Genomic DNA, 15,528 nt, shown 5'->3' with positions numbered 1-15,528 from the left:
AGGCCCTGAAAACCACTTCAGAACTGAACTGGTCCTTGAAAAATAGCCTTTTGAAATTTTCTTGAAAATGTGAGAATTGGTGCTAGAGTTCTAAAAGCCTAGAAAAATAAGAGTGTTCAAAAAAGGATGCAAACATAAAGTAGAAATATGGAATATGTGAAATAATAACTATGTTTTACAAGCCGATACATTTAAAATTGAGAAAAATCATAATTTTTGCAAATTTTCTTAACATTTTGGTGTTTTTCACAAATAAGCAATTAATTTATTGACCAAACTTTTCCACGAACATAAAGTACAATATGTCACAAGAAAACAATCTCCGAATCGCTTGGATATGTAAAAGCATTCCACAGTTGTTACCGCATAAAATGACACATGTCAGATTTGAAAAAATGGGGCTGGTCTTGAAGGCCAAAATGACCTAGGTCCTGAAAGGGTTAAGTTAAAATTGCAATAAAACTTATTCCTGGCAAACCCCTTTAATCGTGGTAAAAATATAAATGGTATAAGCTATCCCTCGCCATTTTCAAGATTTGTTTTCTGTCCGTGAATGAGAACATCGTTGTTTAGATTCAAAACCTGCAAACCTGTACATACCTAATGCTGCTTAGGTGCCGGGGTCAGGGCGGGCCCCCCTCTGTCACCCCATCGGCCCCCCCTTCGACCCGATCAGGGGTTGTCATGGTTGCTTGACCCCTGGGTCTGCCAACTTTTTCCTCTTATTAAGCTCTACCAGCAATCTGTCCAATTCCCCTGGTGGAACTAAAATGTGAAAATGAAAGATTTTACTAATGTGTAAAGAAAGCCCCCCAAAAATTTTTAAAGGTAAAAACAAAAAACCCTTTTCCCAATTTCCCCCTAAAACTGTTAGGCCTCATGCACACGACCGTGTTTTTGCAGCCGCAATTCCCCCGAAAATCCACGGGAGAATTGCGGCCCCATTCTTTTCTATGGGGCCGTGCACACGACCGTAGTTTTTGCGGTCCGTGCACGGCCCGGGAGCCCGGACCGCAGAAAGAACGGGCATGTCTTATTACGGCCCGGTTCTGCGGTCCGGGCTCATTGAAAACAATGTGCATGTGCGGGCGGCCTGCGGCTGACAGTCCGCTGACAGTCCGCAGCCGGCCGACTCGAAAATCACGGCCGTGCACACGGCTACGGTCGTGTGCATGAGGCCTTAGTCATGTTGTGGTTTTGTGTTTTTTTTTTTGTTTTTTTTTTATTATAAACCACATACCTCTCCTTATTCCTGGCGTCCTCTCGATTCCAGTGCTGTAATTTTTTTTTTTTAATCCTCCCCTTGTCCCGCTACAGCCCCTGCTCCGCTTAGCGCCTAATATGCTAATTTTGATTAAAGGCACAGAGAGGAGGAGATCTAGTCTCTCCTCAGTAGGTGAGGCCTCTGCATCAATGTGACGCTGTCCAATCAGAGAGGGTCTTCAGCATCAGATTGAGGCTGTCTGCTCTAAATGGACAGCGTCCATTTAGAGCAGACGGAAAAATAAATAAGTAGTTGGTCTCAGAATATGACGACAGAAGTTGACACTGTGCACAATTATTAGGCAAGTGAGTATTTTGACCATATCTTCATTTTTATGCACATTATCCAATTCCAAGCTGGATAAACTTGACTGCTTATTGGATGAAGCATACCAGGTGATGTGTATTTGTGTAATGAGGGAGGGTGTGGCATAAGCAGATCAAGACCCAATATCAAGGTGTGCAGAATTATTAGGCAGCTTTTTTTCTTCTATCAAAATGAGCCAAAAAAGAGATTTAATGGGCTCTGAAAAGTCAAAAGTTGTTAAGTCTTTCAGAGGGAAAAGTATTTTGTCGTTTCAATCACAAAACCCTCAAACGTTTTGTTGCAAATAGTCAACAGGGTCACAATAAAAGTGTTGGGGGGAAAAAAAAAACGCTAATTAACTGGCAAGGATTTGAGAAGAATCAAACGTAAAGCGACGAGAAACCCATTATCCTCCAGTGCTGTCATATTCCAAAACTGCAACCTCCCTGGAGTGCCCAGAAGTACAAGCTCGTCAGTGCTCAGAGACATGGCCAAGGTAAGGAAGTCTGAAACCCGACAACCACTGAAGAAGACACAGAAGTTGAAACGTCGAGACTGGGCCAAGAAATATGTGAAGACAGATCTTTCAAAGGTTTTATGGACTGATGAGAGGAGAGTGACTCTTGATGGAGCAGATGGATGGGCCGTGGCTGGATCAGTAACTGGCAGAGTGAGGTGGAGGTGGGGTGCTACTATGGGCTGTTATTAAAGACGAGCTAGTTGGACCTTTTTGTGTTGAAGATTGACTAAGAATCCACTCCCAAACCTACTGCCTGTTTTTAGAAGACCCTTTTATCAAGCAGTGGTACAGGAAAAAGTCTGCATCTTTCAAGAAAACCATGATTTTTATGCAGGACAATGCTCCATCGCAGGCATCGAAGTACTCCACTGAAAGAATAATGACATGGCCCCTTCCTCACCTGACCTAAACCCTATTGAGAACATGTGGGCCCTTCTTAAACGGCAGATTTATGCTGAAGGAAAACAGTACACCTCTCTGAACAGTGTCTGGGAGGCTGGGGTTGCTGCTGCTGCTGCTTCACAGAAAGTTGATCGTCAATAGATTAAAGGGAATGTGTCGCGAATTAAACCTTCTTTTTTATGTGTAGTTACTTATTTGTATTATATTTTTTTACGTTTTTTGCTGTTTTTTTTTTTTTTTCTTCCATATGGTGGAAAGTATTAAAATCAAATAATAATTTGACATGTTTTCCTATGTTGGCCACCAGGGGGAGCACTTCCCAGAATTACAGCAAGGTGAATAAGGCAGAGCAACCTGACTCACAGCTGCTGTAAATGTGGGAGGGAATCTCACCCCCCCCTCCCACAAGCCAGGAAAAGGTGTCTTCAAATTGCTAAGCAGTGTCCGGCAGCCATTTTGGGTGTGATTCTGCAGCTGGCAGAAGTTAATAGGACACACCAAAAGGCTAAGTGTATGTTCACACGCTTACTAAACAAAGGGAAACCAGATCCTGATTTTCAGCCATTATTTAATCAAACTCGCGTTTTTTAACGGCCTTTTTGGAGCTGGTTTTCTATAAAGTCAATGAAAAACGGCTCCAAAAACGTCCCAAGAAGTGATGTGCACTTCATTTTGGTGGGCGTCTTTTTACGTGCCGGTTTTGCAAAATGCCCCGTCGGAACAGAACGCCGTGTTTCCCATTGAAACCAATGGGCAGATGCTTGTAGGCGTTCTGCTTACGATTTTTCAGCTGTAAACATTGTGTGTGGCCTTACCCTTAGGGCTTATTCAGATGAACGGGATATACGTCCGTGCAACGCGCGTGATTTTCACGTGCGTCGCACGGACCTATATTAGTCTATGGGGCTGTGCAGACAGGTGCGTGATTTTTACGCAGCATTGGTCCGCTGCGTAAGTCACGACATGTCCGTTCTTTGAGCGTTTTTCGCGCATCACGCACCCATTTAAGTCAATGGGTGCGCGAAAACCAGGCATGTCACAGGGAAGCACACGAGCGTGTGCTTTTTGCGCACGCAAAAAACGCGGCGTTTTGCCTGCGCAAAAGGCACTTAACAGCTCCGTGTGTCAGCCCTGTATGATGAGCGGCTGCGTGCTTTTCGCGCAGCCGCCATCATTATGACGCTCCGTTTGGATGTTTGTAAACAGAAAAGCACGTGGTGCTTTTCTGTTTTCATTCATCCTTTTCACTGCTGTTGCGCGAATCACACGCGTCCCACGGAAGTGCTTCCGTGTGACATGCGTGGTTTTCGCGCACCCATTGACTTCAATGGGTGCGTGATGCGTGAAAAACGCTCAAAGAACGGACATGTCGTGACTTTTACACAGCGGACTAACGCTGCGTAAAAATCACGCAATTGTCTGCACGGCCCCATAGACTAATATAGGTCCCTGCGACGCGCGTGAAAATCACGTGCGTCGCACGGACGTATAACATGCTCGTGTAAATGAGCCCTTATAATGATGAAAGTGAAGTGAATGACTTTTCAGTTGACCAGTTCACACGCCGTGTATTTGACACGTTTTTTTTTTTGCACATTGTACGTGCAAAAAAAACGCTTGATTACACTTGATTTTGCGTGTTTGGGGGGATTTGTGTGTGTGTGTGTGTGTGTGTGAGGGGGGTGCTCGCCGCTGATTCTTCAAAACAGCTGATAAGCGGCTATGAAGTATCAGCGGTGCCCGTGCACGCTCTGCCACACACACACACACACGAAAAGTCTTTAAGGGGATCGTCCAGGAAAACATGGCGCCGCACCTGTCCTCAGGTCGTGTGTGGTATTACAGCTATGTCCTATTCACTTCAATGGAGGTGAACTGCAATACCAGACACAACCTGAGGACAGGTGCGGCGCTGTGTCTCCAATCCGGACACCCCTTCTGTCCTGAGATGACCCGACGGGGGAGGCGGGTGTCAGAGCCACCCACCGCTATCACTGCAGACAGAACCACACAACTACGGCATGAGGGCAGGGCTTGTCCTGAGTGCACTGTCTCTTGTTATGGACAGATTTATAGTCCCATGAACCCCATCTGATGAACTGGTAACCTAGGTCCAATCACATGACAGAGGGGGATCACCAAAAACCCTGTGCACCCTCAGCCCGTCCATCCAGCCCTTTCCTGGTTATATCTGCTTCTGGGAAAGCTGGGTGACCACCATTACCCCTCCTACTGGAGTGTTTGGGGATGTCACTAATGAACCTCTCAGTCTCAGCACAACTAGAGATTTATCGTTCAGGGGTCTGGGAAGGCTGGGTGACCACCATTACTCCTACTGGAGTGTGTTTGGGGATGTGACTAATGAACCTCTCACACTCCAGTAGGAAGGGTAATGTTGGTCACCCAGCTTTCCCAGACCCCTGAACGATAAATCTCTCTAGTTGTACTGAGACTGTTTGGGAATGTGACTAATGAACCTCTCAGTCTCAGCACAACAAGAGAGATTTATTGTTCAGGGGTCTGGGAAAGCTGGGTACCACACTAACAGCAGGCATATTATCACCCAGCTTTCCCAGGACAGTTACATCATGTGTCCTTTATACAGAGTCTCCTGCACGACTACAGGGGGGCCCATCGGGGGTCACGAGAGCGGCGGTCTGCGAGAGAGGGACACCTTACCTGCAGTGCAGCTGGTCTTCAGTATGGCGCCTGCTATCTCCCTGCAAACAGCTGCTCTGCTGTGTGACTCTGACCTGCGTCTGCGCAGTACAGAGCCAGAGAGCAGATACAATAGACGGGAGCCGTTCATTGACTCCTATGCCCTGCAGCTGCCGTATTCCATCTCTGTATGTGTCGTTAATCGACACATACAGAGATGAAAACAAAAATGGCAGCCCCCATAGAGAAGTAAAAGTTAGAAAAAAGAAACACAAACACACAAATAAATAATATTTATTTTAATAACATACTAAAAGCAATATTATATAAAAAAAAAAAGTACAACTTGTCCCGCAAAAGTAAAGCCCTTATATGGCTATCCAACAATCCAGAGAAGAACGAAAAGCAAAAAACGACAACTCACCATCCTGCGTTAAAATCCTTTTATTTCAGCTCAAAAAACATCCATGGACGGGGGAGGGAGGATACTCCCAGCAGGCAACAGTCTTGTTTCGTGTAACAACACTTCCTCTGGCCCGATGTCAACATCCTCCCTCACCGCCTGTCCATGGATGTTTTATGAGCTTAAATAAAAGGATTTTAACGCAGGATGGCGAGTTGTCGCTTTTTGCTTTTCATTCTTCTCTGGATTGTTGGATAGCTGGACACTTCTCTTTTAGCTGAGCACCACCGTGACCTGTTTTATTTACATATATATATATATATATATATATATATATATATATATATATATATTAATAATCTCTGAGACGTACCTGCTCCCAGGATAAGTGGGGACTGTGAGTAATGCCAACTTGTTGACGTCTTTTGTTTTCCTTAGATAGCGATGTCGACTGAAAAATAAAAAAGTTATGGCTCTTGGATGGAGATAGAGATATATATATAATATATCCTTGTTTTTTCATGCCTATGAGAGATTTGGTAGAATAAAACAATGGTTTCTATTCATTGCATTTGTAGGTTCCGAGTCACAAAGGTAGAGCCAAAGTCTAAAGAACGGAAACGTCTAATGTCTGATGGAACCGAAGCAACAAATGGTGAAGTACCTCCTACAGCCGTCAGTGTGGATACCAGGCAACAAAACGACAGAGAGGCAGAGGTAGAGAAACCTGGGCAGTCAGTGTGGCCTCTTTAACTCCCATCTTACAAAGCATGGAGGTTTTCTTTTGACGTATTCATATGCTGCATATGTCTGTCCAGATGTTTGGTGAGACCGTTTTACCCAATCCTGCAGAATGTAAACACCCTGTGAATATCATCTCCAACAGATAAGAATATTACATTAATTAAAAAAAACTTTTTAAAGGTTTGCACTGCAATATATTTGCAGGTCCTATTCTGATTCTGAGATACAGCATGTATTATATCATTTGCTTTTCTTCTGATTGCTATTGGAAACAGTCAATGGGTTTGTTGACAGACTCCTTTCTTATGGGTAGCTGAGCTATAAAGTAATCACAGGTTGTGTAGTGACCGCTGGAAAGATCACACTTTTTAGAATGCAAGTCACCAGAGCAAGTGCATGGGCCTTTCAGCTCAGATTCTGGATTTTAAATGATAAAATTGTGTTCAAAGTAGGGATGCATCGAAACTTCGATACTGTTTCTATACCGTGCATCCCCAAACGGTTCGGTACCGTTATTTCATGTATTTCGATACTTAGCTGCGCAGCCGCACAGCTCAGTATTGTAACACATGGATGTATGAGAGCGGGGCTGCGGCTGTGTGATAGTCATTGCCCCGCTCCTGACAAGTGCGCTGTCAGGATGAGGTGATGCGGCCAGCGCTACACTAATGAGCGGCGGCACTGAAGACCGAACATGGCGGGTGCACTACAAAACACCCCCTGTGTTCTGTCCTCCGTACCTGAACCGCCGCTTATTAGTGCAGTTCTGGCCGCATCACCTCATGCTGACCGCGAGCGCACTTCCTGTCAGAAGCGGGGCAATGACTGTATTACACAGCCGCAGCCCCGCTCTATAACGGCGGAGATCAGAGAAATCTCTCATCTCTGCCGCTATTCCCCTGAATGCTGACATCAAAGCTAACTGCAGCATTCAAGAGAAAAATGAGAAGGGGGGATGCCCCTTGGATCGCATCACAGGAATCCCTGTGATGCGATTGAGGGACATACCATATATGGGCAGACAGCCCAGGGTCCATTGAAGGACCCCAGGGCTGTCACACCATATTTCTTGTTGTTAGGGCATACTTGGGTATGTCCTAACAACTGCCTGTGTACTATCAGTACACAGGCTAATGTACTGGCATATAGATATATCCCAGTATAAAGTAAAAATACACACACACCTTTTTTTACAATAAACATTAAAATAAGTCTCAATACATAAAACATACACATAATCGGTATTGGTGCGGCCGTAATAACCTGCACAACAATTTTTTTGCATCATTTATGATGTGTACGCTGTAAAAAAATAAAATAAACACTGCTTTCTTTCACTTATTAACCCCTTCCCTCTTTGGCCACTTTTGACCTTCCTGACAGAGCCTCATTTTTCAAATCTGACATGTTTCACTTTATATGGTAATAACTCCGGAATGCTTTTACCTATCCAAGTGATTCTGAGATTGTTTTCTCGTGACACATTGGACTTTATGTTACTGGCAAAATTTGCTCGATACATTCAGTATTTAATTGTGAAAAACACCAAAATTTAGCGAAAAATTGCAAAAATTTGCATTTTTCGCAATTTAAATGTATCTGCTTGTAAGACAGGCAGTTATACCACACAAAAATGTTGCTAACTAACATCCCCCATATGTCTACTTTAGATTGGCATCGTTTTTTGAACATCATTTTATTTTTCTAGGACGTTACGAGGCTTAGAACTTTAGCAGCAATTTCTCACATTTTCAAGAAAATTTCAAAATGCTATTTTTACAGGGGCCAGTTCAGTTGTGAAGTGGGTTTGAGGTCCTTATATATTAGAAACCCCCAATAAGTCACCCCATTTTAAAAAATGCACCCCTCAAAGTATTCAAAACAGCATTTAGAAAGTTTCTTAACCCTTTAGACATTGCGCAGGAATTAAGGCAAAGTAGAGGTGAAATTTACAAAGTTCATTATTTTTTTCCAGAAATTCATTTTGAATCCATTTTTTTTGTACCACAGAAGGTTTTACCAGAGAAATGCAACTCAATATTTATTGCCCAGGTTCTGCAGTTTTAGGAAATATCCCACATGTGGCTCTAGTGTGCTACTGGACTGAAGCACCAGCCTCAGAAGCAAAGTAGCACCTAGTGGATTTTGGGCCTCCTTTTTATTAGAATATATTTTAGGCACCATGTCAGCTTTGAACAGGTCTTGTGGAACTAAAACAGTGGAAACCCCCCAAAAGTGACCCCATATGGGAAACTACACCCCTCGAGGAATTTATATAGGGGTGTAGCAAGCATTTTGACCGGCCAGTTTTTTTGCAAAAATGTTTGGAACTAGGCCATGAAAATGAAAATCTAAATTTTTTCAAATAAAATGTAGGTTTAGCTAATTTTTTTTCATTTCCAAAAGAACTAAAGTAGAAAAAGCACCACAACATTTGTAGAGCAATTTCTCCCGAGTAAAACAATACCCCACATGTGGTAATAAACGGTTGTTTGGACACACGGCAGGGCTTAGAAGGGAAAGAGCGCCATTTGGCTCTTGGAGCTCAAATTTAGCAGGAATGGTTTGCGGAGGCAATGTCACATTTACAAAGCCCCTAAGGTGACAAAACAGTGGAAACCCCCAACAAGTGACCCCATTTTGGAAACTATACCCCTTGAGGAAATTATCTAGGGGTATAGTGAGCATTTTGACCGCACAGGTTTTTTGCAGAAATTTTTGGAAGTAGGCTGTGAAAATGAAAATCTACATTTTTTCAAATAAAATGTAGGTTTAGCTCATTTTTTTTCATTTCCACAAGGACTAAAGGAGAAAAAGCACCATAAAATTAGTAAAGCAACTTCTCCCGAGTAAAAAAATACCCCACATGTGGTAATAAAAGGCTGTTTGGACACACGGCGAGGCTGAGAAGGGAAAGAGCGCCATTTGGCTTTTGGAACTCAAATTTAGCAGGAATGGTTTACGGAGGCCATGTCGCAGTTACAAAGCCCCTGAGGGGACAAAACAGTGGAAACCCCCAACAAGTGACCCCATTTTGGAAACTACACCCCATGAGGAAATTATCTAGGAGTACAGTGAGCAGTTTGACCCCACAGGTGTTTTACAGAACTTATTGGAAGTAGGCCGTAAAAATGAAAATCTACATTTTTTGAAATAAAATGTAGGTTTAGTTTTTTTTTTTCATTTCCACAAGGACTGAAGGAGAAAAAGCACCATAAAATTAGTAAAGCAACTTCTCCCGAGTAAAACAATACCCCACATGTGGTCATAAACGGCTGTTTGGACACACGGTAGGGCTCAGAATGGAACTAGCACCATTTGGATTTTGGATAGTGTCTGGGCGCCATGTCACATTTGCTGAGCCCCTGTAGTACTAGTACAGTGGAAACACCCCAAAATTGACTCCATTTGGGAAACTGCACCCCTGAGGAATCATCTAGGGGTATAGTGAAAATTTTGATCCCAAAGGTTTTTTGCTGAATTAATTAGAATTAAGCCATGAAAATGAAAAATATTTTTTTTTTCCAACAAGATGTCGTTTTAGATCAACATTTTTCATTTTTACTAGGAATAGAGAAGAAAAAGCACCCCAACATTTGTAAAGTAATTTCTCCCGAGTACGGTAACACCCCATATGTGGTTATAATCAGCTGTTGACATATATGGGAGCATTCAGAAGAAAAGGAGCGGTATTTATCTTTTGGAGCGTAGATTTTGCTGGAATGGTTTGCGGACGCCATGTTGCATTTGCAAAACCCCTGATGTACCAAACAAAAGTGACCCCGTTTTAGAAACTACACCCCTAAAGGCATTTATCAAGGGGTGTAGTGAGAATTTAGACTCCACAGGTGTTTTTCAGAAATGAATACGCAGTGGATGGTGCAAAGTGAAAATTGCAATTTTTCCACTGATCTGCCCATTCACCACACAAGATGTTGTGCCCCTGGAGAATGTTACCCCATAAATTGTTAAGCGGGTTCTCCCGGGTATGGTAATGCCTTACTTGTGGCCATAAATTGCTGTTTGGGCACACTGTAGGGCTAAGAAGGGAAAGACCGCCATTTTGAGCATGGATTTTGCTTGGTAGTTTTGTTTGAGTTTTGCTGGTATTCAGTTTATAATGTGGAGGCATATGTAATCTGTGTGAAGAACATCAGGGTATATGTAATCTGTGCGGGTACATCAGGGCATAATAAGAGGGTATAATCATGGGGTAAATAATACAATTATCCATAGATGTGTGTTACGCTGTGAAGTGATCCGTTATGCGCAGGCCGGTGTCACACTGATAAACCGTTTTCTTTCTTATCCCCCTTCTGTAACGCTCTGCATCTTTTGGGGACTTTTTCTCCTTCGTAGTTTGGGAAATATTACTGGGAAAGTTTTGCGCTGGTATAATACGGGCACCCTCTCTTCCAGCGGATGTGCTGTGTCCATTCCTTTCCTAAATACTCGGGCCCTGAAACTGAAGGAATGTTCCCCTCCGGCCTGGGCATTGAGATGTTTTTCCATCACCGCATTACTAGTGCCGTAACTTTTTTGTTTTTCAGTTGATTGAGCGGTGAGCGGGCTTGTTTTTTGCGAGACGGGCTGTAGATTTTATTGGTACCATTTTAGAACACATACGACTTTTTGATCACTTTTTATTTCATTTTTTGGTAAAGGAAATTACCAAAAACAAGCAATTCTGGAATCGTTTTTTATTGTTTTTTTTTTATCGGCATCCACAGTGCGCCCTAAATTACATGTTAGCTTTATTCTGCGGGTCGATACGATTACGGCGATACCAAATTTATATAGTTTTTTTTATGTATTGCGGCTTTTGCACAACAAAATCACTTTTTTTATAAAATCATTTGTTTTCTGTCGCCATATTGTAAGACACATAACGTTATTATTTTTGCGTGCACAAAGCGGTGTCAGGGATTATTTTTTGCGGGACGGATTGCCGTTTTTATTAGTACTATTTTGGAGTAAATGTGTCTTTTTGATCACTTTTTATAGCATTTTTTGGAAGGAGATGTGACCTAAAAACAAAGATTCTGGCGTTGTTTTTCATGTTTTTTTTTTACGGCGTTCACCGTGCGGGATAAATTACATAATAGTTTTGTCGTTTGGGTCGTTACGGACGCGGCGATACCAATTATGTATAGTTTTTTTAATTTTTACGGTTTTTCCCATAATAAAAGACTTACTATGGGAAAAAAGTCAGTTTGGCTTTATTTTTATTTTAAATGTGTGTGTTTTTATTGTTTTACCACATTTTTATTAACTTTTTTTACTTTTCTGACTTGTCCCACTAGGGGACATGAGGGCCTGATGCCCCGATCGCTACTCTAATACACTGCACTACATATGTAGTGCAGTGTATTAGCGCTGTCAGTTATTCACTGACAGCAAGCCTATGAGGACACGCCGAAGGCGGGTCCTCATCGGCTCCCGTACAAGGCAGACTCGGACGCCATTTTCTGGCGTCCGATTGCCACAGCAACCCAGCGATTGCATCACTGGGTTGCCGATCGGGTGAAAACCTATCAGATGCTGCGCTCTATTGAGCGCAGCATCTGAGGGGTTAATCTGCCGGATCGGAGAGTAGCTCCGGTCCTGGCAGTTACAGGAGGGTGCCAGCTGTATAATACAGCTGTCACCCCGCGGTGATGGTGCCGGCTCTGCTTCTGAGCCCGCACAATCACTGCGCCGTACATGTACGGCGCTTTGCGGGAAGCACCTCCCGACAGCGCCGTACATGTACGGCGCATGTCGGGAAGGGGTTAATGTGAGGCGCGAGGTGTGATGAATTTAACCTCCATGTGCCTCACATTAATAGTAATTAACCCCATCATGTACCTCACACATTAACCCATTATGACTGAAACACATGATGGGATTAATTACTATTAATGTGAAGCACGTGGAGGTTAAATTAATCATCGCACCACGCGCCTCACATCAGAAAATGGAAGACAACTCTAGTTCAAAGTTGAATACTCTTTAAGGGGCTCTAGAGTTGAGCAAATTGGGTGAATTTCCTATTTTGGTGCTGTATTTCCTGTATATAAGACAATGGGAGGGCTGAAATTCTTTAATACAGATCCCTATTTCAGCGGAAGCTCATTTTTGCCTGTTTGCTCATCTATAATGGCCACATTATAAATCTGTTACATATAATAACAATCTGCTATATTTCTTTCTTAAGAGACAGCATCTCCTGCTGAGTAATCTGAACATTGTTTGTGCTTCATGCCTGGTGTTCAAGTGATGTAAATCTCTATATTTCTGTCTTCGTTACAGAATCAAAGCACGGTGGATACCTGAAGTGAGAGGGTACGTAAGGCTTTCTGGCACAGTTTTCAGTTGCCTTTCTTTTGCTTGGAGCTGGTCACATTCTGTTTACCACGACTTCTAGGTCGTCAAGATTTCAGTTTTTTTCCTTTCCTCTTCTAAAGGTTCATGACATTGTCAACACTGCTCAGTCATCTATGTGAAGAAGTAGTCACTCTGCTAGACAGCCAGGTGATGCATAACATTTGGGTGGAGATATACCTTAGACAATCTGTTACATTTTCTGCCAATATGAGGAAAACAAAGGGGAGTGTATTAATTCCCTTTATAATTCTGACATTTAAAGGTTTTTTCCAGAGAGAAAATTGATAGCCTATCCACAAGTATAAAGGCCACGGTAGTACGGTAGGGCCGGGAGAATCAAGAGTGGTGAATCACCTGACTCCCTCTGGTGCGGGCAGCATGGATGAGGACACGAAGCTCTAACTGTCTATATATGGACAGTTGAGTCACTGAAACTTCCCAACGTAAACGTTTATCGTAGACCGGTGGCAGGTGCCATACAGTGACATCCATCACCCATAGGCTTCCCCAATGCTGCTGCTCAAGAACAACTCTTCTGCCCGTTATCTTTCCAGACATACTACCTCGTTCACCCCCAACAAACCCAAAAGTTTGCTCCAATGCATGTATTTTTTTTTTCTCATGTGTTTTTTTGTATTTTTGAAGTTGTTTTTTTTTTAATTTTTTTTATTCTTTTTTTCTTTACATGATTGTCCCTCTTGCCTCAGCTGCTGCAGTAGCAATTCCATAGGTTCGCTTTACGGCAGGCTTTTGAAAATAAAAATGACAATGACCTGTAGACTTTAATAGAAGACTGTTGTGGGCATGCTTTGTGACATGTGTAGATGTCGTTGCAGGGAGGAGTGGGAGGGTGAGCTGTCCCCATCACCTATTGTCAGTGGTGTGATCATGTCTTATCCATGTCCAGCTTTATAATAGATGTAACCTTTCATTTTGCCCGCTGTGACATGAATGAGATGACTGCTGACCCTGGCTCCGGTGTACACGACACAAGCTAAAAAGTGTCCGGATGTGTTTGCCTGTGGGTAGGGCTCAGTGGCCAGTCTAAGAATTGCATCACATCAGGATTTTCTTTTTAATTTAATAAAGTGACGTGAAGACCAAAAATAAACACTGCCAGAAGTTTTATGTAAAAGCTTGGTAGGTAGATTTCTGACTAGACTATTTTTACACGTGCATTATACCTTTTGCTCGCCATACTATTTACAATCACACTACTATATTTTTAGTTCCATCTTCATCTTGTGTCAGCAGAATATCTGAGCCCTTCCATCTGTGAAATGAATTGACAAGCTTTTCCTCTGCTCTGGTTAATCTGACTTGTCCCGTGGGCCCTCAGTAGTCTGGCCATTTCACTCATCTCTACTATCAGGCATAACTGTTTACATCATGTTAATATAACAGCACTGAGCAGCCCAAACTGCCAATTCCCCATATGTCATGCAGCTTGTGATGCTTGTTAGAACTATTTCACAGGAGGCGAATAATGTCAGTGGTCCCCGATGAGCACGTAATGAAAATGTATAGCACTTCGTTTTATTGCATGTATAGAAGTGGCTCCAGGGGAAAGGCTTATGTTACAAGTGGGAAGCGTTATACAGGAGCGGTGCAGGCAGCACATTCCCTAAAATTACCCTTCCTTTTCTTGCAGTTTACCAGTGTGAGAGGCGACACTCCATTCATCTGAGGAGACGGCGAAGCGGAGGTTTTAGAGCGTACATTCAAGGTGTACGGCCTGCGTTCAGAACACGTCAGGCTTCTCTTTTAGAAATGCTGAAACCAAAAAAGGAATTTAGATTTTTTTTTTAGCCGGATGCTTCTGTAGAGGAAAGCAATTTTTTTTACATATGTATATAAAAGCTGTATGTTAGTATAACACTACATGTACATATATTAACCATAACCAGTGTGTACTAATGTTTTGGACTAATACAGTATTTTTATAGTAGGTATAGTTCACGCTTCAGATCCCAAAAACAGATTTCTCAATGTGAAATGACGGCTGTGTTAGACTATTTCACGAATGGGGAAAAGCTGTATGGAATAAAGCTGCTATTCAGTGTGAAAGTGGAACTTTTTAATGTAGCGTTACGCCATATGTGTAATATTTATAATTAAGAATCGGTGATGGGTCTAAAAAATGTAAAAATCTACCTTACACATACTAGATTTTATTTGTGATTATTGAACTGCTCCTAAATACATTCACCTTAATAATTCCCTTTTTTTGCCTGTGTTTTTGGAATGTGTGCTCTGCTTTTTGTCTGCTGTTATTTTTTTCTTGTTTTATTTTTAGCATCACATTTGTCCCAGTTAATTTATCACTGAGCCACCGAATGCTAGGACTCCGACGTATTGCCAGTACCGAGTACCCCCTTTCTTTTCACCAACACATTGAGGAGACCTTTGTATGGAGTGACAGTCGAGCATGTACGGAAGTGTTCGAAAAGTATCAGTGACTTTAAAAAAGCCAAAACGAAAAGTCATAATAACTTTTATTTGCCTAAATGCAAATGCACTGGAAATACTACATTCACTTCCAAATCAAAACTATAACTAAATGTATCCAGTTTATGTTAATCCTTTCCAGAAAGTAAAGAAAAAGGAATATTCGGCTGTTCAAAAAAAATAGCAGTGCAGCATTTGTCTTTGAAACATTTTTTTGGTTTATAGATTACATTTTTAGTTTTTAGATTTCACTTTACTGAACCAATGTTTAGTGGCATAACCTTTGTTTCTGAGATCTGCCTGACATCTGTGTTGCATGGAGTGGACCAACTTCTGCCACCTCTGAGCAGGTATCCAGTCCAGGAAGATTGGACGACATTCAGACTACACAGTTCTTCTGCATTTTATATGTCACCC

At 42.3% G+C, this 15,528-nt stretch overlaps 1 protein-coding gene across 2 annotated transcripts in view; it reads left to right on the top strand.

Annotated features, from left to right (window-relative positions):
- Positions 1–14,882, top strand: part of RELL1 (RELT like 1) — a 102,880-nt gene extending 87,998 nt beyond the window's left edge. The window contains exons 6-9 of one of the 2 annotated variants that reach the window (XR_012882578.1): positions 6,132–6,270; positions 12,589–12,621; positions 12,744–12,810; positions 14,315–14,882. Coding sequence is in view for 1 of the 2 variants with exons in the window: in XM_075859016.1 (XP_075715131.1) it covers positions 6,132–6,270; positions 12,589–12,612 (163 nt within the window). In the remaining variant the exon portion in view is untranslated. The remainder of the gene's footprint in view (positions 1–6,131; positions 6,271–12,588; positions 12,622–12,743; positions 12,811–14,314) is intronic. The other variant, XM_075859016.1, reaches the window with a different exon arrangement.
- The last annotated feature ends 646 nt before the right edge of the window (positions 14,883–15,528 follow it).

Source organism: Rhinoderma darwinii, chromosome 1, assembly GCF_050947455.1.
Source record: "Rhinoderma darwinii isolate aRhiDar2 chromosome 1, aRhiDar2.hap1, whole genome shotgun sequence".
NCBI lineage: Eukaryota > Metazoa > Chordata > Amphibia > Anura > Rhinodermatidae > Rhinoderma > Rhinoderma darwinii.
Note: the sequence above shows the minus strand (reverse complement) of the source record. Positions and strands in the feature narration are given on the sequence as shown.